Source organism: Triturus cristatus, chromosome 11 (genome assembly GCF_964204655.1).
Source record: "Triturus cristatus chromosome 11, aTriCri1.1, whole genome shotgun sequence".
In the NCBI taxonomy this organism is placed as follows: domain Eukaryota; kingdom Metazoa; phylum Chordata; class Amphibia; order Caudata; family Salamandridae; genus Triturus; species Triturus cristatus.
The window spans coordinates 283,831,651-283,857,169 of record NC_140594.1 but is presented as its reverse complement, the minus strand read 5'-3'; the positions used below and the strand labels follow the sequence as shown (position 1 = coordinate 283,857,169).

General features: G+C 43.9%; 1 protein-coding gene across 1 annotated transcript in view; it reads right to left on the bottom strand.

Annotated features, from left to right (window-relative positions):
• LOC146784046 (acyl-CoA dehydrogenase family member 11-like) overlaps window positions 1–25,519 on the bottom strand; it is a 502,630-nt gene that overhangs the window by 106,823 nt on the left and 370,288 nt on the right. Inside the window, exons 11-13 of the mRNA XM_085635447.1 lie at window positions 3,292–3,384; window positions 2,730–2,837; window positions 1,420–1,591 (exon numbers count right to left, since the gene is read on the bottom strand). Coding sequence (XP_085491573.1) covers window positions 1,420–1,591; window positions 2,730–2,837; window positions 3,292–3,384 — 373 coding nt within the window. The remainder of the gene's footprint in view (window positions 1–1,419; window positions 1,592–2,729; window positions 2,838–3,291; window positions 3,385–25,519) is intronic.

Genomic DNA, 25,519 nt, shown 5'->3' with positions numbered 1-25,519 from the left:
TTCCGGTCCAGGGAAGGCATGGCTTGGCAGTTCGGGCTGGACTGTTCCCATGAGGCACAGGGTCAGACTGATTTGCATATGGCCATGTCTGAACTGGGGTGGCAGAGTGGGCTAAAGAACGGTGATGGATCAAACCCAGATCTGTTGACTGGGTGTGAGTGTTTGATTGGTTCTAATGCTCCGTCCATCACCACCCCCTTTTGTTCCGCTTTGTTCCCTCCTGCGCAGCACTCCAATATTTCCCTGGGGTCGCATTTTCCCCTCCAAAAGGACAATGTGTGTGCTCCTCAACAGCACTGTAGCACTGGGTCAGCTCTTGTCCACTTCATCAGACTTTCACCACTCTATTTTCTTAGGGCCAATGACATCTGATCTACTGCTCGCCGTCTGCAAGCTCCGTTGGTCACTCCTAGTGGCAGTTTCCCAGTGGGATAGCTACCTCCACCAGGCGCGCAGCACCCATTGAGCTCACCGAGCTTCAGCTTCCCCCGTCATGTGTGTCAGCCCGGCTGAGACAGCTTCGCGGGCTGGCGTCCGTCTAATCTGGCGCCAGGGATCAAACCGTGATCCCCAGATTCCGGAGTCAGTCGCCCTGGCCGCGGCGTCACACCTATAAGGGGACACACTACCTCCCACTCTTCCAAAGTTGTCAGAGGGAGTACCAAAGATGTAGAGATTGCTGCCAACCAGTGATAATACTAACTGGAAAGAGGTATCTCTGGGTAGTATTCCCTCAATAACGGCCTGTAGTTATGGTTGTTACGATATAGATTTAGAGAGATCGTTTGATCACCGTAGTGCCTCGAGGTGGCCCAGTCGTGAAAACAACAGATCACCACAATAATCTTGAATTCAGATTAGTGGCACAGAGTGTTGGCTGTTACATATCTATTGTAGGTATCTGTCTATTATTCAGGAAACTGGAAGGTCACATATAGCACATTGGTAAGTGGGATACACAGGGACACAAGTTAGAGTGTTGGCAATGAAGTCCTGTGTCGTTCCCTCTCTGATTTAGAATGGACGTTGGGTGATGCGTCCACAGTGGCTTCTACCTCTTTATGGCATCAACATTGTAAATTGTTATACACAAATCTGGTATTACCTACATGGCTATATAAGTGGCCATAAAAGTGATTAGGCGCTGGCAGCAGTGTAGTAGATTCTATTTACCCCTCATGAAGTTATCCAGCACCATGGAAGACAACATGTACCAATAAGGTGTTGTAGAGGCAAAAGGAATATATATTTCCTTGTAGCCTAACACTAATTTACTGTTATCACATGTGAACACATGCATATTGATAATACAAGAATGTACTGCAGTCCTTACCCTTATCACAAGTGTTGCTGTTCTACAGGCTATACTTTTAAAAACGAATAAAAACAACTTAAAAGAGTAAAGTAAAAAATAGTTACCCATGTAGATTCTTGCCAGACTGTAAGCGAAGTCTCTTGCTGCAAGTTCCATAAATGTGGGCCCCTTCAAGGTAGCCTCTCGTATAAAGACTCCCAGTTTATCCACTGCAGATCTTGTCTGTGCTACAGATGACTTCAACGCAGGTACTGATGAGGCCAAATCCAGCTTCCCCTGAAACCAAATGAAACGCTCATTAAAGACTCAAATGGTCCTATGGATAAAGGATGCCTACACTTCCAGTGTCGGTGCTGCTTGGGGGATGAGCACATTGTTAGAGGGCCGCAGCACGGGCAATCGAGTGATGAGACGAAGCTCACATCATCCGAACACTTCTTCATCAAGATTGCATCTTTCAGAAACCACAGGCTTTGTATATTTTACTGTCATTTGGCTAAAAATACTGGACATAAATAATATAGCAGTAACATTAATAGCTCTTTTAGAGCCCTTTACGACTCGAGTTGCTCAGTACAGGAGTCATGGGAATTTGAAACTAGGATTCACGTTTACCGCCCGGGGTTCCCCCCCCCCCCCGAACCACACAATAAGGAACTCTCAGGAAAAGAATGGGGAATAACATGCAGGCCCTGAAATTATTAGGGCATTTTTCGCATGGGATTGCCAAGCTGCAGAACCTTTCCACACATGAATGCCACCTGCTTTCAGCAGTCAATCTGAATTTGTACCGAAATTACCACTTCTCATAACTCGTCATCTGTGTTATAGTGTACCTGCCCCCATTATTCGTCTCGATATTATTAAGGAAATGAAGTGAATCTCTGCCTCAGATTCCCCCTCTCCACTATATTCATCTTCTCCCCACATGGTGAACGACAGAGACAGCGATCCTCTCGCGGTATTTCTGAAAGAAACCCTGAAGCAGACTAGCATGCTTAAGAAGAAACACAATTATGACTCTCAGGCAATATTCCTATAAGGTTTGTGCAGTTTTCAGTCCATTTTGATGAAACAGGCAGTGGGAAAGTTCAAAGAAAGTAGGGATGGCTTGAAGCAATGCACATCCAGCCTAAAAGGCATGGCAGTATACTGGCCGAGCCTCTAGCATTACTCCAGCAGGGTATCGCTGGCAGCAACCTTGCATCACATGGACGAGACCAGGCCACAGCACCAGATCATATTGAGAATACCCTTTTTAATGAGGCCCTACTGTGGGGAACAGCAATACTGTTATTGTATTACAGCATCCAGAGATCTTGCTGGATGAGATTTGACAACACTGAAGAACCATAACACTAGCGGGTAGCTGCTGTAAAAGTAATGGAAGACATACTCAGGACGGGAACGTTACCTGGACTGCCGAGAAGAAAGCAGTCAGCACATCTCCCTTACTCTTGGTAACAGAACGCAGGACATCCAGTGACAGGATGTTGGTGGTGCCTTCCCAGATGGTCAGTACCTGAGAACAGATGGAGAAGTGATTCACAGGAGTTTACGCCCATATATGCTGACATAAATAAATGTAAATGTAGTGCATTTATATAGCGCTCCGCACAGCCCCGAAAGGGTCTCTCAGGCGCTGTGCACATACCGCTGTGGAACCCTTCCTGGCCTTTCCCTGTGAAGTGCCCACTCCTGGGCACCCCCAAGGTGAAACCAGGCATCCTAGCGCTGTTGGGGCCATTGTGGAGATTAAGCAAGCTATTGCCCAGAGTTGCAGAGTGTGACCCATGATTAGAATAGGCACTGAGGCGAGAATTATCGGGTCCGGGGAAATTGAGCCCAAGACCCGCCGAGGCGGGAATTGAACCCTGGTCCGGGCCAGACCTCTGCATCAGGGTCTGCCGCTCTAACCATTGAGCCACACTTCTCCACATAAATAATACAAGGCTTTCTTCTTCTTAACTCCTTACCTGTGCGTCCCGCAGCATGGCTGGAAGGCCGGTGTCCTCCATGTAACCCTGCCCCCCAAAGCACTCCAGGCCCTCGGAGATAACAGCCATTGCCTACAATAAAAAAAATGTTGCCTCATCAGTGCCTAAAGAATGGCCTGCAGCCTTTTTCAGTAAGGTCAAAGTTAGCTGCTGTTCAATTTATGCACGAGTTCTGCTGCCGGGGCATCTCCTTACAAAATGAACGATTTACCTGTGCATTTTGAAACTGTGGCACACTTGTAATAATAAATTGCCTTTTAGATCACAATTTATACTGCATGTCTTCTTTTTCTGAATACTGTAAATAACAGATATTTCTCTTAATGGCACTCAGTTTGCCAGCCCATGAAAGATGAAAGGCTGAATCAATTTTACTTCAATTCAAACATTAGGAAATGATCTAAATATCTGTAACTCCAGCACCACAGAACTGGCATCTTTCATAGATTCATACACTTGAATTATTCCCCACAGGCAGGCTCGAAATCCCCAGTAAAAATAAATACGAGTAAACAGTGTTAAAATGGCCATTGGCCTCAACAACAGGGTTTGTTTAGAAGCACATCCACCACATTCGAAACAAACTGATCATCAGCCAATGAGGTGGCAGTGCTGAGTTCTCTACTACGCTTAGAGTCCAACATAGCACATATTTCTACTGCACGTCATGTGTGAGAGACTCCAAGAGAGCAGCTCGGATCAAACTTGTGTTTGACCTTATATTGGTTACTTATTGGCTTCTACTTTGTCCTCTATAGAGTTTAGCCAACCGTTTCTTCATCGTTAATTAAACCGTGAGCTGCTGTAAGAAATTTCCGAGATTTTCACATCAGTACTGGCGGAACGCTGAACTGCCGCCAACTGGCTCTATGGGGAAATAAGAGAATACATCTCTCTTCAATTCCTGCTTAGATTTTCGGAAAAAGAAGATCTACACTTATGATCACTGTATGTATTCTTTATGCCACGGACATATTTTCAGATGCAAGTCATTAACAGTGAAAGCTCCACTGTTCTTAAAAAGAGACAACTATCAACCAACCTCGCCAGCAAAGCTCATCAACAGTGCCATGTGGTCAACTAGACAAAGAAGCCACCATCGATAACAAGCCAAGGTCGAAACTGTAGACAATGCTTATGGTGACTATCAGGTCTCTTGTCAATGACAGCCCCGTCAACAGTAATAATACTACCACCGTTCATGGCAGAGACTACGACAACCACCTGGTCGACATTGGAAATGACTCTACAAGCATTAACTTTTCTTCATCCGTTGCTGGAGAACCCCCTTAGCCATCTTGTTAGCAAAATAATCCATGTGTATGGAAAGTAGCTATGTCACACCGATTTACATCCTCTGATGATATAGAATTCACTTATTGTTATCACAACAGCCAACACCATAGTTCCAACTCCGATTTAGCAAAGTGGTGCTGATACTGTACCTGCACGGGCCATGAGGCTCTATAGGTTGTATGGAGTAGTCTTCTGCAGCATGGATGAGTAATATTCAATAATCATCTAGTGAATGTGCAGAGATTAAGAGGTGCCTAAGCTGAGAAAGTTTATCGGTCGCACACAAATCTTAACTGCCACATAACCAGGCACTATTCAAAAAAGCCCTGCATCCACGTCATAAGGTAAAACCCACTGCAAGAGCCTGCTCGAAATTAACTAGTGACAAATACATTTCTCAATAGAAAATTCAATACAATGTAAAAGAGTGACCTGCATGACATACATAGCAAAAGTACCTAAATTAATTTCACATTGGCCTCAGATACTACTTAATTGAAATCACATCTTTAAACTTAGCTCTAAATAGAAATGAAATTCAACAGAATAGAATTGTCCTTATTGTGTGAAGTTGCTCTTGCTAGTCTGACAAGCATATAAACTGTTAGAGAAATTAAGAAGGATTAAATTCAGAAGCATTGAACAGCACAGGGGTTTCTAACCCACAGTAACGCCTGTTCCTGGCTGCCAATTGGAATATGCTAAACTACCTGGATCCCACATGTGGATATAAAGTGAACATAATGATATATCGCAACTACTGTGACTATTTCCTCCTGATATTATTTTAACGAGGAAAGGAAAGAAACTGGTTTCTGTAACCAACATTCATATAACCTGCTGGTGTGCAATTTCGCTGACTAATTAACTGTTGTTTAACCCATCGGTAAATTGTAAACTTTCAGTAAATCAAACTTACTTTTAAGGGATATTAGAGTTTACTGTCATGAAAAGATTTTAAATAGAGACGAGTAATGCATTGATTACTTACTGGTTATCTCAAAGCTCGGATACTTCTTCCTCGCCTCAATCCTTACATCATGCATTGGATCCACACCCTGAAGACAGACACCCCTGCAGTTTACCTAAATAAATCAAGTTTAAACTCCTGGGTTGCCTAAAAAAGACCACCTCTACCCAGAATCCTTCTCACTCGATTACCAAAGCAGACCAATGAACTATGATGGAAGCCTGACAGAACGAAGGTAGGCAGGGAGGTTTGTAAGAAGTGGCAGAAGGAAGAAGATGGCCAGTAATGAAATTACTAGTCCGTAATCAAAGTATTACTGCCATCACTTCCTCTTCCTTGTCCATCCATCATGAGAATCTACCAAAGGTCAGTCAAAAGGTGCAACCAGAAAGAGCAAAGATCAGAATTAAACCATGAAGCTGCCAATACAAAGGCAAAAGTAGACCCAATTGCATGAGACTGAGAGTGCAAGTCGACAAGGACAGGAAGCCCAAAAATCAGAAGGCATAGTTGCACTAGAGGAGCAGGACGTCTGCAGAAGACAACAGGAGAGCCAAGGAAGCCAAAGCCAGCTACTAGCCAAGGAATCCATCACGCACAGGCAGTGACATGGGAAAAGAAGACAAAAGGTACTATAAAACTAGAGCATGAAATACCAGGGACCAAGGCTGCCTGAGGCTGCAGTAGAGCAAAACAAACCCAAGTACTCACAGAAGCATGTGGGAAGGCCACAAAAAGACATCACTCAACACCTAAAAAGAGAGGACCAACAGCACGCCAGCCTGGGCCAGTCAAGGAACACTAAGCAGAATCAGAGCCAACAGCAACCCACAAGGCAGTAAAACCGAGCCAAATGCCATATAATGGGATAACCCAGCCCATAAGCACATCAAGAAACGCCCAGGACCAAGCTAGCCAAGGCAGGAGCGAAGCCTAGATGATGACTGACGAGTTTTACACCTACTAAGGCATACCTACCTACACTAAAGCACAGACAAGAACAGTCAAGTGTAGATCCCCCACAACACAAGGTCAACAGGCCTGAAAAAAACCTCTGACCCCAATAGAAGAGCGAAAAGCTCCATTCACAAGCAGGGACACCCCCAGCTCAGCAGCTAGAAGAAAGCACAGGGGTGAGAGCACGTGAACAAACCATGCACACGGTCACTCGCCAATGTTACATTTATTCTTTACAATATGAAACAAGCTCTTCATACAACATATATAAAGCTAGAAATCTTATATAAACATTATAGGAATGTATTTTTTTTTAAATTATAGTACCTTGATATACAGCAAGTTATATTTTTCCAATGTATCCATGATGTTCATATTTAATAAAGTGTTAAATTAATGTGTTTATAAAAAAACTATAAGTATGGTAAATTTTCAAAGGCTGATGTAGTTTAAATGTGTTGTTGTACTAATCTTATAATCCCTAATTATAACTAAGTTGTAACCTTTGTTTTCCTGTGTGAATATAAATATCTATATATCTATAATTGTTCAAATCAAATGAAATCAAATATAACTTTATTCGATTGTTAAAAACAACCATAAAAGCATGCATTTAAAAAATCATTGCGTTTAAAAAAGTCACAACTGTTCATTTCGCGATAACTCAATGGCTTAAACACCAGAATTATTAATACAAATCATTCAAGGACTTAATAAAGTGCATTATAATATACTTTTCCTAGTGCAAATCACTTTTTTTTAAAACAATGTAAAACAGTAAAAATGATTATCCAAATGTAGGATATTTACCATAGCCAAACGACATTGCCGATGACCCGCCTCTCTCAAAAATGGCAGTAAAACTGTGTGCCTAATATAACTGTAAAATTTACAAAATAAAACAACATGGATAGTACTTTGAGAGGAAACATCATCACAAGGACAGGGCAATAATTTGTGCGTGCAATCATTTGTTATAGTCAAAACTAACCAATCTGTGGAAGATTCCAAATCTGACACGTGATAATAGGAATCTATCATAGTTACCAGGGACATACAGCAAATAGGGCTGAATATTAAAAGTTGTTAAAATTAATTGATGTTGCAGGACAGTAGGTTTTAGGATTTCCACAGAAATTTTCGCGGAATCCAAACAAGCAAGGCCCTCCTTCTTCAACTCCTTACGCGATATGGCTGAGATAGTAAGAAGATTTAAAAAATAATCCAGCTTTCCCATGTCAGCTAAAAATTTACGTACATATCTCAGCCATGGTATCCTCATCACTCCTTCCAATTCCAAGATATCGATCAGTATATCTCTATTAAACTTGGTTTCATCTTTAGTCCACATCCTGTGCCATAGTAGCACTGGTTCAAGTTTAATAAGATCAGATATAAAAGGAAGACCCAATTCTGCATGACAATTATAGTTAGAGGAACTCTTGGGTACTGCGAGGATAAATTTCAAAAAGGAGTTTTCAACTGCCTGAATGGGAGCAGAGCCAGCAAAGCCCCAAACCCCACTACAGTACATTGTACCAGACACGCATTTAGCTTTGTAAATCTTAATTAATTCTGCCGGCGGTCTGGTACCTAGTTTCATGGAGAAGGATTTAAGGGCGGCAGTCGAGCGAACCAATGCAAGTTTTTTCGCTGCCACTGCCGGACCCCAAGAGTCATTCTGGTTGAACAAGATACCCAAGGAAGAAAATTGTTTAGTGGAATCCAGCTTCTGTCCTGCTATAAAAATGGCCTTTTTAATTTTGGGATTTCGACCACAGCGCATGATGAAAGTTTGAGGTGTTCATTCTAAGGCCCAACTCGTTCATAAAGAGGGCAAAACTATCCACCACCTGCTGTAATCCCACTTGAGTACGGGACATTAGCACAGCATCGTCCGCGTACATCAACGCCGGGATTGGACGACCAGCAGCGTATGGGGGTCGAATTTACTATTGCACAGGGCTTTCTCCAAACCATTTATATACAAATTAAAAAGGAATGGGGCGAGGACACAGCCCTGCCTGACACCACTCCTGATTGGGATTTTGCCCGTGCATTGCCCCCTAAGGCCATAGCGGACGCGAGCTGAAGCGTCACTATAGAATGGTTTAAGAAAATAAATAATATTGGATTCAAACCCAAGTTGTCCCAGCACAGTCCATAAAGTGGAATGGTCAATGCAATCAAATGCGGACGAGAGGTCAACAAAGGCCAGGAACAAACTCCCTTTCCTGGCCCTCGTGTACTTCCCGGTCAGCATTAGAAGATTTAAGCTCTGTTCCACTGTTCCTAGGCCGGAGCGGAAACCATATTGTAAGTCAGATAAAATAGAATTATCCTCAGCCCAAAGCAAAAGGCGGTCCAAAATTATTCGACCCACTATTTTAGTAAGGGAATCTAAAAGGGAAATGGGTCTGTAACAACCCGGGTCGTGTCTATCCCCTTTTTTATAGAGGGGCACAATTATGGACTCCACCCAAGTGGGCAATAATTCTGTAATACAACTAGCGTTAAGCACCTGGACCAGAAGGGGACCCCACGAAGGAACAATTGCCTTAAAAATATCTATAGGGACACCATCTGGACCTGGTGCCTTCCCGCCCTGACTCACACGTAAGGCTAGTTCAACCTCTTCCAGGGTGAACTTTAAGTTTCTTGAGATGGGATAAGCAGAGGGATTCAAAAGAGGGCTAGACTTACCTAGTCCTTCGTATACTTTAGTAAAATGATTAATCCAATCTGTTTCAGCAATTGCTATCTCTAGAGTTGGGCCAGTAGCATCGCTAAGGAAAGGAGTTCTAATGATCTTCCAGAAGCCCGCACTATCCTTCCTTACCGCAGCGTCGTGCAATGCTTCCCAAGCTTCTATTTTTAGCTCGTTCTTTCTATCTTTTAGGGCGAGCTTATACTCAATCCTAAGTCTACTCACTTCCTTTGCACACCTAGGTGATTTATGCAGTTCTTTCTTTAAGAGAGAATAAGCTCTTGTGCACCTAGAATTAAATCAGCCTCCGTTTTGTTTGTTTTTAGTTTTACATTGCCTAATAAGGGAGGACCTGATTTCATTACAAATAGATAGGAAGGATGCAACAATCTCTTCAGATGTAGACTCCTCCCTCAAACAAGTCACTACCTCAGACATACTTTTAACAATTACTGTTTTAAGTGTTTCTACTTGATCCACCTTATCCCATCTTAGCGTGTAGCCATTCATACTACCAATGCTCAAGTTTTCACGCAATCTGTCCGCGTCTATGTTATCTTTTGGGACAGAATTCCTTGGAATCAGAATGGTTACACAAAGAGGAAAGTGGTCACTTAACGCAATATCTGAGACCTTGAAAGAATATATGCTACCATCATGCTTAATAGTTACAAGAGCAAAATTAATTGCGGAAGTACAACCCCTCCCAGTAAATGTAGGAGGTAAGATGAAAGGGTTTGCACAAACTTAATTTACAAACCCCAAATCAAGTTTGCCTATTAGTTCGTTAAATCGTTCACCCAAAAGGGAATGATTAAAATGTGACTGACACAAGCCATCTTCCTGGGTGATTCCGCACCTATTGTCTCCCCTCATGGTGCACAAAGTACAATTAAAATCACAGAGGAGAAGGGTCATCATATTATCTCCACAAAATGTACCTTGTAGAAAAAGTGCATTTGCCAACTTTTTAAAAACATTAAGTACATCACCAGGGGGAATGTTATTATACAAATTAATCAGGGCAATCGGAGTGTCTGAGTCCAAAACGAGTAACAAAAATTGGAAATAAGTATCTTTAACAGGCTTTGTTGCCTTTAAGATGTTCAACTTATTTGACAAATAAATCATCAGTCCACCCTTAGCTCTACCGTGGGTAACGTCCACGGCTGGTGTGTGAAAGGTCTTAAAACCATTTATATGGACCGGATCCCTACTCCATGTTTCTTGTAGACAAATCAGATCGTAAGTCTGAATAAAGGCCTGCCACAATGGGTTACCAATCTTAGATTTGATACCAGCAATGTTCCAAGAACAAACATTACATAAAGGAGGACCCAAAGGGGGGGAGATGGAAGAGTCCACACTCAGACCGATGGGTAGAGATACAAAACCACACTAATTCCGCTTCTCTAACCCACCAGCCAGAGCCTCCGGCCCCCCTGTGAGACCCTCAGACGTAGAAGGACTAGGATCTAACCCCTTACCTTCTTTGCTGTTTTCCCTTAAAGTAATAACAGGCATAAGATCCGTGACTATCTCTGGGGAGTTGTAAAGGGAATAGAGTTGTGGTCAATCATTTGTGTCCAAACCGCTAAGGGTGTCATAGGGATTAAACGTCGGGATACCATATCTCCCTCCCATGGACCCCCCGTGACTTAATGTTTGGCAACGAGGACCTGAAAACCTATCCAGGCGTTGGGGAGAGTAGAAAAAGCCAAGGGGGAGAATGTTAACAAAATCAGTACTAGCTGACCCAGCACAAACCCTCTCAATTATATTCGGAACCAATGGTGGTGACCGAAATGTTAAAATTACACAATCACCACTCAGAGATTTAGTCGACGGGCCTAGCCAACTAACTCTTCTAACCATCTTGAACTCAGGAAACAAGGAACTATTGGGTCCAAGCTTGGTAGAAAGGAAATGAAGTGCTTTATTCCTGAGAGTCGACCAGTGTTCGTAAACATTGGGAGGGAGTGGAGGAACATTTGCTAACACCACTGTATATGGAATAGCCTCAGGGGGCAAATTAAGAGTTGGTAAAATTGATATCGAATCAGCCTCCCTAATATCTTCAACTCTTCTCATAACAGTCTTACAGTTGTTAGTTAGCACTTGAGAGGGACCGGATATACCTGCTACGCTAGGTTCTAATCCCCTGGGTTCATTAAACTCCAAACGTCCCAATTCCACATTGGTTTTAAATTGAACATGTTTTTCCAAGGCCCCCGTTATTTTTTTGGGATTACTATTTGCTTCAGGCGGAGTCACTTGGGGTAAGATAGGGGGTAATTTAACCTGCGTAGACTGCAGATTTCCGGTAAGCTGTTTCTCCATATTAATTACCCTGGATTCTATATTCGATACTTTAATACGAATAGGTTCTAGGAGAGTTGATATCAATATCTCCATTTCCCCCCAAAAACATTCCCCAACTACGCGTTCACCTGTACTAATCGAGGGAAAGACAATCTCTGTCTGCCTACTACCCCTTTTTCCCTTTCGTTTCATTTATTATTGCAGTAGATTTACGTTGCTTATGGGTAATCTTCCCTTTGGCAGTCAATACATTTGGTCCTTCCTTATTAATATGATTTTGTTTACGCTTTGCCTTCTGCTCTCTAGTTGTTACTCGAGGACTGTGACTATCTAAACTAACAATTGATGCCGAAACCAAGGGCAAACTTAAACACGAGTCAGACCCTCCTTTCTCTGTTGAATCCTTAGGCAAGGGTGTGATCTCAGAGGATATATTTGCTGGAGGAATTGTTGGTGTTAAAGATAACCTGGTAATAATAGGCATAGAGGGAGATGACAAGTTAGGCAAGATAGAAACAAAGTCCTGGGCAGAATGTGTCGATCGAACACCAGGGAGGCCAGCAAAAGAAGGCACTAATATCGAGTCCTGGGAGTTTATTGTAAGCAACAAAACATTTGTAGCAGGCAAGGGAGGAAGTGTGCCAACTGGAAGAGAGAGTCACCTTTCTGTGCTTTCAATAGCAGAAGCAACTACCCCAATAGTTTGCTGCAGCATTCGATCAATCGCTGTCAAACTAGGGAGGTGAGTATTAGGAACTACTTTTTGCTTAGTAGCAGGACAGAGTTGGGGGAAAGTACTCTTCCCCATTATTTACCACAACAAGGGATCAGTGTCCAAATTAATAACAATATGAATACGTTACTGACCAAGTAAAAACTAGTAGCGTGATTTACATATAGCACTTAAAAAGTCACTTGAGTTATTACTTCAAGAGTTGCTGAAACCAAGAGACATGGCCCAGCCCAGCCTCTACCGGCCCCTGACGGCCACGGACGGTACCGCCCCTATCCCGGGCTTCTCCCGCCGCGTCCTGGCGCGTTAGAATCAGAAAGGCCTGCCCAAGGGAGTCCTGGGGCCTGTAGTTGTGAGCGGCGTGACCGGCGGAGCCAAACCCGGCCGGCCAATATAATTATTTACTTTAACGATATTTAGGTCTCGATGGTTAGATCTCAATAGCTTGGCCCCACAATAGTTTGCAATTGATATTCAGATGGATTTGGAGTCTCACTACAGAGGCCAAGCGCAGACTTGCCACAGTGAGTCAGCTAATTACTGACCCTAAAAGATTGGCATGACCAATACCCAAAAGGCCGGCTGATTTACTTAAGCACTAGTAGAGTACCCTAGTCTTGTACAATATGCCTTTCATATGTTAACAAGTCATCAGAACCTGAATGAAGATATAGGACCGCTGTGCAATGGACACTGTATGATCGCTTAATTTAGAAACCTAATTGTGCGTAAATTGAGTCATCTGCGCATTGCAGTTGACATCACTTTGCAAAAGATGTGGAATACTTTCCTAGCAAGCAGAGGCTATGCCAGTCCCGTGCACACTATACAATGACCAGTAACATCATATATCTGCAACTGGACATTTGATTCGATTTTAATATTTGTAAAGCACAACCAATACCCAATTTAGGGCTCCCAGGTGCTGTAAGAAAAAGGTGTTGAATATTAATTTAATATCCACGTTTTAATTTTCTTTCTAAAGGTCAAGTAGTTGGATTCTAATCTGATGTCTAGTGGAAGCCCGTTTAAATGCTTAGCTGAGTAATATTAGAAAGATATTTCATCAATTTAAACTTGCTTCATTTACAGAATGGAAACTAGAAATCCGGAAGAGGACAAAAGTGTGCATGGAGTGTCTTGATGTTCATCTGACCATTGCCAATAAGGGCCTTATGGCAAATGCAAAGGGCCTTAATAGTAACTTGTCTGTGTTTGGACCCAATGCAAAGCACATACGTGTGTTGAAATGAGCTAATGTCAAGGGATACCTAGATGAAATCTGGCAGCACTATTTTGAATAGCTTGTATTCTACTGCATATCATAAAAGTAAATCCAACTTCATGTGAGTTGCAATAGTTCCTCTGGGATATAGTCACTGCCTGGGCTATATATAGTCTTATGTTGTTCCATAGTAAGAAGAGGGACCATTTTATGCTAAACCAGTAAATAATAAAAAAGAATGGTACTTGTAACTTTATTAATTTGTCTGAAGAAGGTGAGATTACAATCGACTATCACTTCTAAGCATTTTGCTGATTTTGGAGGTGATGGGCGTGGCCATGCACAGAGGGCTAAGCTCAAGAACCAAACAGAAGACCTCTGTTGGACTCTTCTACCCACAGATTCTTCACCTTTAGAATATCCCCTAGGTGCCAGATTCGAGCTGGAGACCTATGGCATTGTGAGGCTCCACCCAGGCTCCCTACTGCCCTGAAAGTGAAGAAACTGAGCCAAATATGAATACCAGCCCTTCGTGTTGATGCCAGTTCCTTCCATTCTGGGCTGTCTGATGCAGACAGTCGATTGCTGATATTTCCAAATTATTTTCTAACAGTGTAACAAGGAGAATGTCACCTCCAGAAGCTACAGGAGTCTAGTCATGCTGAGACTGCTGAAAGTAAATGTCCATCATGGACCTCTAGAGTTGTCTTTTGTGCCTGAGCTTGGATCACCACTCCAACTCATGTGACCAATGTACCCTCATGCACCTGAAGACGATCCAAGACTGGGAGGGAAAGCTGTATATCCATTAGACGTCACACAGAACCCATTCGAAGTCGTGGGCACAGTCTTGGTCACAAGGCTATTTCCATGACTGCTCCATTTCCCATTAAAAATCGTTGGGTAAGTCAAAATCCAGATGCACACGAAAGTGAAGCAATACTCGACCTCTTCACCCCACTCTGATTAAAAAGAGAAGGCATGAAGGTCCCAAGATTTGAGAAGCACTTTATTGATGTTGCTTGTCCCAGAACCAATACCTGTCATTGTCCTGGCATGCCATAAACTCCCCGTGCCATCATCAATGCCAGAGCAAATTGGGGCCTTCAAGAAGATCACACTGCAAATCTATAGTGTACTTTTGACACCCTGATGAGTGCTTTCTGGCCCCACTGCAAAAAGAACAATTGCTGGACAGAATGCTGAACAATGTCAAACATTTACCTCAGTACTGATTTCTGGACCTAAATCCATCGTTTGGTGTGTGCTCCCCATGCCATTCCAATTTAAATCTAACCATATGCAAATCAGGCTTGACTGACTAAAGATCTCTCGACGGGGGGTCAATGTATGATTTTTTTCAGCATTCCGTCCATCATTTCTTTGCATAGCACTTTTTGCCCTAATTGGGATGGGTATGCCCAAACGTGGGTCCCTTGCTACTGTGCCACTGGGTTCAAGCTAGCCAGGCTGATGAGGGGTAATACCCCGAAGCCGGTCCCAGGATGCTTGTTTACGGTTCAGGTAGGATCTGTCTTGGCAGTTCGGGCTAGAGTGTTCCCATGAGGAGCAGGGTCAGGACTGATTTGCATATGGCTGGGTCTAAACTGGGGTGGCATGGTGAGCCAAAGAACAATGGATTTAACCCAGATCTCTTCACTGGGGGTGAATGTATGATTTATTCAGCATTCCATCCATTTGTTTGTGTAGCACTTTTGGCCCCACTGAGCCGCAAGTGCCTCCAGTCAGTTTACTGCTGGCAGGCCATTCCCTGATGCCGCCTGCCCTTATGATGAGGGCAATGGATTGCTTCCCATCCTCACTATACTGATTATACCCTATACTTTGATGACAAATTTGCCACTGGGCTTGGCACTTCCCCACAGACATTGCTTGATTGGCCATATGGGCTGCCAATGGAGGAGAATGCCTCATTTGCAGTGGTGGTTCTGAGGGCACCTGAGCTGCTAGAATTTCACTGGCCCTCTATTCAGACTATTGTTCTAACAGCGATCCTCTATCCTTAACCAGCGATATTGGAGCCTTTGCTCCCTTTTAATGATGCTTTCAAAGATGTCTCAATGGTTACATGATCAGAGCTATGTTCTTGCCCAGTCATTAGTCAGCAAGTAGACAGACGGCACAGGCCAGTGCCCAGTGATGCAGATTTATTCACCAAGCATCCTACCCTGGAAAGTATCGTTGTGCAAGCTTCGAAAAGTAAGGTTAATGCCAATTCATTTTGCAAACAATCTCCCGGACCGAGAATACAAACAGGCTAATTCTTCTTCTGCCAGCATGACACTGTGGTCCATAAACACAGTCTGCTTAATGGGTCACTATACGAATGCCTTATTGGACATGGCCAGCAAGAACTTGCCACCGGTCTTGGAAGACCTGGCTCATGCAATCCATGATAGGCAGGATGTGGCTAAATACATTATCCGAGCAGGCCTAGATACCAAGGCCTGCTTAGGCACAGCAGTTGGCAACAGTGTTGTGCTTTGAAGGCAGGCCTGGATGAGGTTGACCGGTTTTTCTTGCATCGTACCAGCATCAATGTTGGGCATGCCCTACGATAGGTCCAGACTCTCTAGCAAGAAGGCAGAGACTGTGCTGGAAATCATCAAAGACAGTGGGACCACAGTGTGTTCCTTGGGGCTCCTGAATCCTGTAAAATAAGTTCCCCCTCTGTTTTACAAATTTAGGGCCATTCAAGGGGGCTAGCCTATAGGCAACAACCTCTACAGCCAGTGATGTCATTTAATCCATTTGGCACCAGTCCTCCACCTCAGCCTTCCCCCGCTACAATGGCTATCAAACTGCTTTAATTTGCCCTTAGCATCTCATACTTAGCCATTTGGAGAAAGGATTCATCTTTTCTGCCAAGGTTGGTGTTCCATCTCGTCTGACAGATGTGCCTTACAGATTGTTGAAAAGGGCCATCCCTTTCTCTTGAGGTGAAGAGTCCTCTGCATCAAGATCGATCGCTATGCACTAGCCAAGAAAGGCCCCCCTGAAGGTTTGAGAGCATTTTCCACCAAGGAAACGGCCATTACAACAGTGTTGGCACAAAAGGGGCCTATCCTTTACAACTGCCAAGCTGTGATGTGAGCATTGGTGCATACGTTCACAAAGCACTACGGCCTTGACAGCTAGGTCCAGTGGTAAGGACACTTCTCCCACTCGCTTCCACAGACTTTTTTGAGTCTACTCTGCAAACCATCTGAGAGGTACTGCTTTGGTATCTATTCTAAGGTGGGGAATCTGCAGTTATTAGAATATTAATCAGAAGAAAAAGTTACTTACCTTCGATAACCCTTCTTTCTGCTGGATTCTCTTTCTGTAAGTTAGAAATTGGGTTTCTGGTTGGCAGAAGTATGCAACCTGTCCAAGGAGGAACCACAAACCTAGTCTCAGGGTAAGTCAGAAACATACTTTAAATGAACTTAACTTAAGAGGCAACGTGCAAAGTATTTTGCAACACTTCAAACATTAACACAGTGAAAACTTGACAAAAAAACTCCACACCAGTTCAGTTCAGAAACATAGCTTATATTTTTATGAGTAAAACAAGATCAAAACGACAAAAATCCAATAAGTAGAAGTCAAAATATGAATTTGTAAAGAACAAACTGTTTTGTAGTGCTTAGAAACAAATAGCGCCAACCAAGGCTATTTTGTTACACTTAACCGGGTCAAATCCAAAAGTTCAGGCTGAGTGTGGGGCGGATACAGGAACTATTCTTGGCCTGCTTAACAGTATCTTGGATGTGTCAACATCAAGGGTGATGAGGGGAGTAAAGGCGACGAGGCGTTGTCATCGATCTTGCAGATGCAGGTGATGCATCTGTTCCGAGCTGCACACCGTCAACGATGCGTTGAGAGTAAAAATGCAGAGAACACCAGGGCAATGCGTTGTCATCGAACCGTTGGGCTGTAGGCGATGCGAGAAACATAAAGCGATGCGTCAGCGTTGAGCCACATAAAGTCAGAGATGTGTCATAGCCTGGAGGCGATGCGTGGTGCAGTGGGTGATGCAGAGTCCGTGCAACAGCAGAGATGCGTTAGCGTTGAGGGAAATGTGCTGGTTCCGATTAGCGATACGTCGTTGATGCGTGGATTTTCACAGATACAGCACTTCAAAATAAATTCCAAGTGCCCAGGACTGGATTGACACCAGTTGCCAGACCAGGAATCACAGGAGATAGAGTCCAGGTGCTGGTTACAGGTCGAAGAGAGAAGTCTTTGATATCCCCGAGACTTCAGAAAACAGGAGGCAAGCCAACAAGCCTTTGGAAATACTTTGGTTCTGGGATGTAGAGATGCAGGCCCAGTACTTCTCATTCCCCTGCAAGAGGGAAGCAGTCAGCGGGCCAACACAACAAAGCAGTTTAGCAAAGTGGCAGTCCCTGTAGCAGGAAAGCAATCCTTCTTCCTGGCAGAATGTCCTCAGTTACAGAAGTGTTCGGAGTTGGTGGTATCAGAGTTCCAGTACTTCTACACAACTGGGCCTCTGGTATCAGAGTTCCAGTACTTTTACACAACTGGGCCTCTGAAGTGGGGAAGACTTCAAAGAGATGCCTTTGAAGTGCACAAGCCGCTTTCTTCCCTGGTCTGGCTCAAGACTCATTACTGGGGATATGCAACCCTTTGTGTGGGGACAAGACACAGCTCTTTCAGGTGTATCAGCTCCCACTCCACCCCCATCCTGCCCAGGATGGCCCATCAGAATGCAGATGGCCACTCAGTCACACCTACCTTTCATTTGTGTGTGGCTGTCTAGAGGTAATGCACAAAGCCAGCTGTCACCCACCCCAGGCGTATATTCCAGAGACAGACAGAGGGAGGGCACCAAAAGGTTACAGTGGGAAAATGCTATCTTTCTAAATGTAAAAAGGAAAAAGAACAGATGATGGATGTAATGCTGAACAAATCAAACATTCGTCCCCAGTCACATATCTGGGTATAATCCATCTTTTTTTGTACACCACGCCACCCCAGTTTGGACCCAACCATATGCGAATCAGCCACGACCTGCTCCCCATGAGAACAGTCTAGCCCAAATTGCAAGGTCCTCCCTGGACCGGAAACGAGCACCCTGGGACCGGTTTAGGGGTGCCACCCCTCATCAGCCAGGCTAGCTTGAATCCAGCTGCACTGTTGTGTAGCTCCTACCAATTCGTAGGATCTACACATTTGTTGGACAACATAAACTTTGGGCAAGGTGCCCAGACGGATTCCGGGCACCTCCGCAGGATATGTTGCCCTAGAGACCAGCTAGCTCATAGTGCCACCGTAAGCCCCCCTAACCTTACCAGAGAACAGTTTCTGGCAACCACTGGACACGACAACCCTGACCCCTCAGCGATAGTGGAAACCGATCAGAACCTTTCGTTCAGTCACTTGTGCCTACTTGTGCTCAGAGAAATAAACAGAATACACAGTGGGGCGTTTTCAATATAATTATTGAACCAATGTTATTCTGGTGTAGAATACATGTACTGCGACAATCAGTACACAGAAGCAGATAAATGTGATTAAAAGCAACAAAAGCGTAAACAGTAGATACAGTTCTACCATTGTGCTAAAACAGTATATATATGCAGTAATATAAACAAGGCAATAATCTGGAGTACTCCTACTATGCAAAACCCTATTCTAAGTGTACCTAGAGGGTGTGTGGGTGTAAAGCCAAGAATCCCCCAAAGGACGATTCAACCCCATTACCTGGCAGGAGAAAATGTAAGAGCCCGTCTTGGTCACAAACTGGACACCCACTCATGGAAATGTCAGACCGCTGAGTGGTGAAGTCTCAGCATGCAGGGACCCTCGGTGTCAGCTGAAGTGCCTCCTCTGCTAATCTATCGGAATGCTCATTATTTATAATAGAAAGCAGCCTTGCGATGTACGTCGTAGATTAGCGATGTTATGGATATGTAGATAGCTCTGTCGCCCCATAGATGATGATAGAACGAAATTTGTACATAGTGCGCCAAGAGGTCTTGTACATGATATTTGAGGCATCGTGATAATTTTGTGCGAAGCTAGATGTGTAAACAAGTTTTGTTTCAGGGAGACTAATCCAACATTGTCGTGCACACAAATATGTGCAAAAGGTCACAGCTGAAGATGGTATTTGTGAGGATAATGTAAGAAATAAGCTGCTTCGCTACATGGGCCTAAATTGGGAATATAACACCCACTCCTCATACTAATGGTCGATATCTAAAAAGCCAGCAGACAATTTTAAAAACGTTAAAAACTATTCTTAAAATCATCTAAAAGCAGGCTTCCCTTTAAAATATTTATTTAAAAGTCTTTAAGTCATTATATCATTTTTTTTATAGAGTTTAATATAGCGCAACCTAGCCCCGAAGATATCGGGTATCAGAGCGCTTTACATGAGCACCAGTTTGGTTACACAAGGACACATTCATTGTTAGGCACGGGGAGATTAAGTGATTTGGCCAAAATCACAGGATGTTGAGCGTCGCAGTCGAGACTCGAACCCGGTTCCCCAGTTTCGAGGTCCACCGCTCTAGCCGTAAGGCTAAATCCTCATTTGAGATCCCAAGCACTCAGAAAGCCATGGTGCCTAGAAAAAGAAAAAGCTGTTTGGTTCATTTTGTTTAAAAAAAGAGGCCAAATCTGTTCCCACATGGAAAAGGACAATTGTTTATGTGTTCTAGTGGTAGACGCAAAATTACTGTTGTCCACAACTGCAGACATTCCCAGAGGCACACCTCGTAGAATGTATATGGAGCAAAAAGGGAGACCACATCACTAAGAGCTGAAGCATCCCAGGGTGGCTCTAAGAATGCATTCATCATCAATGGAATATGCTGGGAACAGCAATTCGCATGGCCTTTAAGGGGTCCATCAGTACTTCAATGTCCGGTGACACAACCAATTCTGATCCTAGACATATATCCAGGACGCATTTGTAGCTGCAAAGCAGACAGCGGAAGACAGGTTGTATAAAGTCATGCCAGACTGGCCTGAATCATAAGAACCAATGCTCATTTAGTTCTTGAAGCCGAGGTGTGCCAAAGCAGTGTATCATGCGATCACAGCAAGGCACCACTAGCAGTGCTGTCTCCATGCCCAGTTGAACTTTGACGGAGCAGATAAACTAAAGTAGCAGGACAAGCAGGAGCCCTCCAAAAACGCTTCCCAACACGGAGTGTATGAAAGATGGTATAACTCAGAAAATCGTCTGAAAGGTGCTAAACAAACCAGATCTGATACATTTTAAAAAGTGCACTATTCCTTTCGTATTAGACATGTTAAAGATACAATGGACCAGGGGGCATATGTATCAAACGATTTTGTGTTCGCAAACGCTGCGAATCGCAAAAAAAAAGCGTTTGCGAATACAAAATCGCAAAAGGAGATGTATGAGGCATTTCAGCCTCGCAATCTTAAGGAATCGCTAAATTTGCGATTTCTTAAGCTTGCGTAAGCATTTAAGAAATCGCAAATTGCGATTTCTTAAATGCAATGTAACACGCACCCAAGTAGTGCGATTTCTCCTTAAGAAATCGCAAATTACCAACAACTTCAAGTTGGTGGTAAATTGCGATTTCTTTGAAATATGCACTTTTTTGCATATTTTAAAGTGCCATGTGGTGCACATACATGCCCTTAGGGCATGTATGTGCGCCATATGTGCACACATGCTGATTTCAGGGGTGCATCAGGGTGTCATCATGACACCCTTGCACCTTTGAAAATATTCTCAATTTGCGATTAGCAAATAGCGATTCGCAAATTGAGAAGGACTTCCCATTCATTGCTATGGGCCTCCTGGCCCATAGGAATGAATGGGAAGGTATTCCTTAATTGCGATTTCGCAATTTGCTAATCGCAATTAAGGAATTTTAAGAAGTTGCAAAATTTGTGCGATTTTTTAAATACATCCCGTTTTGCAATTCTCAAATAGCGATTCTCAAAAAATCGCTATTTGAGAATCGCAAATGGAAATGTTGATACATATGCCCCCAGGTCCCTTAAATGCAGCTGCAAGTTAGTGTGGAGTAGTGTCTGTATCTCAGACGAGGACCTTGCAACCTGGAGATCAACTATCTCTGGCTGAAGTTAAGGCCACATCTTGGCTTTCAGTTGCTTAGGGGAATCAAATTTTATGTTGGAAACATTTATTGAAGGCCATAGCGCTGCCTACCTAACTGTGCAGGCAGGTGGAAACAGTACTTGTGTACAACAAGTGACTACGGAATTAACCATCACTAGATAAGCGATGCCTGGCTCTATTCCAACGCAACCTTGATCATTCAGCATCAAATAGCTCCCATTCCAGAGCAGCCTGAACACAGAATGAATCATGGCAGCTGGGAACCCTTCAGATAAAAAGACAAATTTGCCACTAAAGCATTGCATACCCTGTGGAGAGAAACGTCCTTGCAAACCAAGGAGCCGCTTATTGCATCTCCACACTCATAGCCACAAAGAAAAACATCTGTGTCCCCATTTCTGCATCTAAACCTGAACGGTAATTCCCATGCACATATCCTTCCCCCAGCGCTTCATATCTGCCTACCTGTTGGCATTAGAGACAATATTGGAATTGGAAAGTCAGTAGGGTGATGTAACCATGAATTATCTAGTCAGTGAATGGTGTCTCAGCCACGGTGAAAGGTAATTGGTCTAATTTTTCAAGGTGCAACATGGTATAATTTGCGTGCCATTACTATCTTTCCGTTAGATCATATGCTTAAAACAGATGTGTACTGTTGATGAAACCCCATGGCACGTGGCCAGAACATAACACTTCTAACGTCCATCTCAGTATTACTATTGACCGTAATTGTGGCTGTCCATATTGTAATATAGACATGTCTTGCTGTATTATGTCAATTTGCGGAAGACACTATGTTGCCCAGTGAATAAATTCTGGATGATAAAGTGGTCATACCATTGTCAACCACAGACAAAGCCTTTTCTAAATTATCCCCATCAATCTTGCGCAATCTTTCGGCAGCTTTCTGTTGAGAAATCTTTCACAGCTCGTTATATATTCTGAACAAAAAGCGTTTGGATTCCGGGGGTCCAATTAAAAATCCCTCAGATCCATGTCATCAGAAATAAGGGACAAGTGTTGTTTCACCTGGGAGAGTGTTGAGGTTTGTAGCCAATCTAGGCATAACTTTGTAACACTATATGACATCACCACCCGAGTGTTCTGTATGTACATATCGCTGATCAGGCCTACTGATCCAAAACCCTTCAGTTTTACCTAGGAATCTAGATTGTCACTCGTTTGTGTCATAAGGCCAAAACAACTATCCCTTCCAATTGGGGTCTGATGAATTGAAAGAACCATTAGGTATCATGGTATGCAGTGTATCCTCACTGAAGTGTGTAAAGTGCTGCCAATTCTCGAAGCATGCGAATGCGAAAATAGGAGGTGTGTTCAAATCCTTAATTTTTGCTATACCAAGACATGAAGTTTGTTCCACTGTCTTGTTCAGGAAAATCATTTGATGTGGTATGGGGCATGCTCTAAATAAGGCCTCCGTTCCCTGAACCTGCCAATCTTTTGTCCCCCCGATAGATTTTGTGTCTATAGTGTCTTTTTGAAAGTCGAAACCCTGTATAGACAGTTGGGAAATAAAGGCAACAGAGTATATCAGCTTGGTGTTTGTTAGCATATTTTCCTTTCCAGGTGTAGGTGCAAGCCTATAGTAATACGAAGCTGGATCCGATGTTTCAAAACCTGAAAAATAAGCAAACTTCTGTGTAAATGTGTTTGAACTACCTTTCAACGATGTTGGGCAGTGTTCCCATTGTGTGTAATTGTAAACAGCGCAAGGGATACAAGCTTTATGTAAGAAATGGAGACCATATTGCTGGTAACAGAACATGTCTCCAAAATTACTTGTGCCATCATACAATTCATCATTAGAAAATGCAGCTGATAGCTCTAAATCTAAAAGCAAATTATGCACAGTTTCAATGTCCCAATCATCAGAGAAAGTACTAGAGGTGGTGATGTTATTTAAAGAAATTTTAAACAACAAAGGAATTTGCAAAAGTTCAGTAGGACCATACATATCATGCGATACCCTGTCCCATACAATTGCTTCAGGAACTGTGTGAGAGGCTGGCTTAGTATATGATGCTCACTTATATAAGTGGTAGCTGTGGAGAGCAGCCTTCAGGCTTAGTCCAGAAGGAGTGTAAAGCAGCTTGGTTTACCAATATTTTATCTTAGGGTATAGGTTAAGTGAAAAAGAATCACACAGTATAGTTATAAAAATAGTTATTTTATTATAAACACTCACTAATACCTTGTATTATCTCCTACCCGGAGATGCAAACACAATGCACACAATACTTAGGAAATAGAGCATGTAAATAGCACAAATACACAACAGTCTCCAGGGGGAGACCAAACCATATTCTAAAATAGTGGAATGCGAACCAAGACTCAAGACAAGAGTGGACCCACAAGACGTAGAGGAGCCGGGACCCAAGGAACCACCAAAGGTGAGCATCTAGGAACCCCACGGAGGTTGCGTACAGAGTGGAAACACAACCGCGTGCTCAATGTTAGTCAATGGGTAAGTTGCAGTTGCAGTTCTGAAGAAAAAGGACCCTTCCCTGCAGTCCCTGAAGACAACCCGTGGAAGATGGAAGGTTGGAGAGTCACCCCACCCATGGATACCCCAGGAACCAGGATACCTACACCAGGGAAGCCTGGTGTATAGGTGTCAAGTGACGTTGGAAACCGCCGCAGACCACAATGGAGGACTTCAGGAAAGGTGCTGCTGGAGAAGAAGACGAAGGAGTCCGGTGGAACCCAAAGGTGGATTCAAGGTGAGAAGAACCTGCAAGCAGAGAGGACAGAGTCTATGCCACTCAGGAGTGACCAGGAGGCATGAAAGACGAATGGCCACCGATGTCGGGGATGCAGGGGAATTTGACGGAGCCTTTGAAGCTGCATCTGTGCGGACCAGGAGACAAAGTGGAATACCAGGAGCCGTTTAAGAGCTGTCCCACGTTGGATGTCGAGAGCCAGGGGGTCAGTGTCCAGCAGAGGCACCAACAAACCTTGGCAGCGGACAACAATGTAGTTGACGAAAAAGGTGCGTGTTGGGACCAGCAAGGTCCATGTGACTCACCACGAGAAGGTAAGTCAGAGCAGGCCCCGAGCAAGCAGGGGAGCTCACTGGAGCCAAATAAGACCCTCAAGAGGACCCATGGGCTAGAGGCACAGAAGTCGCAAGAGGACCTCGAGCAGCTCACCAATGAAGAAGGCCCACTGTGCAGAGGAAGTGGTGAGGGTGAAGATCTTGGCTGCAGGAGCTGCTTGAGGTTGGAGCTTCTTGGAGCCCGAAGATCTGTGGAGGAGAAAGTCAACAAGCCTTGGCAATGGCAAGTCGACGCGGTGCACAGGGGTTCTGTTCCAACGGTTCAGACTAGGGATACTGGCCTCCAACTTGGCATGAAGACAGTGCAGGCCTCGAGAGAGTTGTAGAACGACCACCTGTGTTGCTGAGCCTTTAGGAGTCTGTGGGAGCCCAGGATCAGCAGACTGGTCGGCTGCGTTGTAGTCCCTGCAGATGCAGGGAGTGACTCCTTCACTCCAAGGGAGATTCATTCAGGTGTCTTAGATGTCCACAGGCCTGGTGAAGAACCTTTATGGAGCATGGGCACAGACATTGCAGAAGACCAGCAGGACGACGAGACCAGGAGCAGCAGGAATCTTCCCCGGTGCAGTCTCGGTTCCCAAAGCGAAGTCCAGACAGTCAAAGTTGTAGTGGTATGTGATCTGAATCTTGTCCCACGACGAATCCAGGCACCCACCCACAGGTAAGCCCTTAAGTACATTTAGGAGAGGGTTGGGACGATTCAGGAGTCCCTCCCATGCTCTTAAATCCCTACGTGGTACGATTGCCGCACATTGCGCTCACTCTGTAAATCCCATTACAGAGCTCTCTGGCTGCCCTTCTTGTCACTTTAAACTACTACCAA